The sequence below is a fragment of the Sinocyclocheilus rhinocerous genome, unplaced genomic scaffold (genome assembly GCF_001515625.1).
Source record: "Sinocyclocheilus rhinocerous isolate Xijiao unplaced genomic scaffold, SAMN03320098_v1.1 scaffold149, whole genome shotgun sequence".
Taxonomy (NCBI): domain Eukaryota; kingdom Metazoa; phylum Chordata; class Actinopteri; order Cypriniformes; family Cyprinidae; genus Sinocyclocheilus; species Sinocyclocheilus rhinocerous.
Window position 1 is genome coordinate 842,402 of NW_015654504.1, and position 2,500 is coordinate 844,901.

At 38.5% G+C, this 2,500-nt stretch overlaps 1 protein-coding gene across 1 annotated transcript in view; it reads left to right on the forward strand.

Moving 5' to 3' along the window:
• Window positions 1-2,500, forward strand: part of LOC107717319 (ras-related protein Rab-28-like) — a 20,199-nt gene that overhangs the window by 12,109 nt on the left and 5,590 nt on the right. The window contains exon 5 of the mRNA XM_016524022.1: window positions 1,168-1,173. Within this exon, the coding sequence (XP_016379508.1) occupies window positions 1,168-1,173 (6 nt within the window). The remainder of the gene's footprint in view (window positions 1-1,167; window positions 1,174-2,500) is intronic.

Consider the following 2,500-nt stretch of genomic DNA (forward strand, 5'->3'; position numbering starts at 1 on the left):
CACGCGTGTATGTGTGTGTGTGTGTGATCAGGTACGTGTGTCTTTACCAGTACAGAAGGAAAGTGTGCGTCTGATATTGTGTGTGTGTGCGAGCGTCTTGTGTGGCCTCTTCAGCACTGGGGCTTTTGTTGGCTTTCAACACGCCTGAGGATCCATAAAGCAGTATGACTCTCTCTCACACACACACACGCACACACACACACACCGCCGGGCTGTAATGGCTTTGTGTGGATCTGCGCTAGATCACAGCGCACGAGTGTTGACGTGAACCGACGCTCCTGTGTTTACAGCCACTTAGCGTCGCACATCAGCGGGCGTTGACCTTTGACCTCTCGCTTGCTCGCTGTCCCGCTAATGGAGAAGAGCGGACGGTAAACTCCGCTTATGCTCTCTAATGCGTTTGAGTGCAATCAGTCGCTGTTAAATGTCCAGAGTTGCTTAGATGCTTTTGCCGCTGACGTCACGTCTGACGCTGTGTGTGTGAGTGTGTGTGTGTGTGTGTGCGTACACATAGGCTATAAGTTACACTCTCTGTATGTATATATTTGCACATACTGTATAAAGACATTGGTATAATATGGAACTACTGATAAAAACTATTTATATATATATATATATATATATATGAATATATAAAGCTGAATATTTTGCAACATAAATGTAAAAAAGTGGAGATAAGGTTAGAAAGCATGAAGTTCGCGGTGTCAGAATCTGCAAAAAATAATGTTGTTCCTCAGTATTTCGGTCTTGTTTTTTCAGTACAAATATCTAAATATTCTTAAATCAAGATACATTTACTGGAGAAGCTAAATGACTTAAGATATTAAGTATTATTTCCTGACAGATTCATAAAAATGGATCAAAAAACAGATCAAAAATCAATTTAATCATAAGCCAACTTAATTTTAATGTCTTATTAAATGTATCTTGATTTTTGCCGTGTTAAACCGTATAGTATACTGTGTAGTGTAGTTTATATGATTAAATTGGTCTTAAACTTAAATTGCACGTCTAGTTTAAATCAGTTAAACATGCTTTTGTGGTTTTTGCAGGTCATGCACTGCAGAAAATTATGTTTTTCCTTCGTATTTCTGTATTTGTTAATATCTTTTGTCATCACTTAAGTGTAACTTGATTTCAAGAATGTTTACATATTTGTACTGGAAAACAAGACAGAAATACTAACATTCTTTAATCAAAAGCACTTTAAAGGGGTCATCGGATGCCCATTTTCGACAAGTCGATATGATTCTTTAGGGTCTTAATGAAAAGTCTATAACATACTTTAGTTAAAATTTCTCAATGATAGTGTCAAAAACAGCTCCGTTCACAGCGAGCCATTTCGGTGCATGTTTCTTTAAATGCTAATGAGCTCTGCTGACTCCGCCCCTCTCTTCTGTGGGGTGAGGAGCCGTTCTCATGATACTGTTTACTTTAGCCGCAGAACTTGCAAACTAGCACATTATTAGGAAAGGCGATTTGCAAAGATTCATAAAAAACGTACACTCACTGGAGGTGAGGCTGGATCACGAATGATTCGCGCGAACATAGACGCATTTAGGTAGAGCGGGTGCGCATTCCCTTCAAAAACAAACGTAATCCATTGCGTCTTCAGCGGCTCAGATGTCGGGAGAAAATGACGACTGCTGTTCATTATTACATCCAACAACAGAACACCTCAATCGCTTTGGAGTCATTCTGCTCCTGCTGTCAGGGCGGGTCTAAGATAAAACAACACTGTCAATCAACAATCGTGGGAGGGGCCTGTCTGTGTGATGTCACTCTGCCAAGAATCTGAGAACGGCTTGATCTGAGAAAGGGGTTATGATTTATGGGGATTTAAAAAAAACACACCTGGTGGATTTTTATCATTATAGGGTGGATGTGTAAAAACACTACCAACACACATTTATGTTCAAAACAACATGTAAAAGTGAATTTTGCATCCGATTACCCCTTTAAATGCAAAATGAAATAAGAAGAGAAGTTCACCAAAATGAAGTTTATGATTAGCGTTTGTGATTAAAACCAGAACAAATATCTGCCAGTGGAGTCAGAAAAATAAACTTAATTTAAAGGAAAAACAAGTTTATTTTTCTTTCTATTGGCAGTTTTTAATTTTGATGATTTTGTCAGAAAAAACCTCACTTTGCATCTCAAGTAAATGCATCACTTAAACATTTTTGCAGTGTGTTTATCCATATAACAAGCAGTGTAATGCATGATTAATAGTCTTCAACTTAATCTGTACTTCTAGTTTAAATAACTGAAACATGTGTTAGTGGTCTAATTTATTCATTAAACACACACACACACACACTCTCACACTCTCACACACACTCACACACACGGTCTCACACACACACACACACACACACGGTCTCACACACACACAAAAAAACCTTGCAATGTTTACTGTGTTAGACTAACTGAGACTTGTCACAGCACTTGTATAGCGGTGCTCTCTTGTTGCTCTTATTGCTTCTGTTGTTCTCCTCAT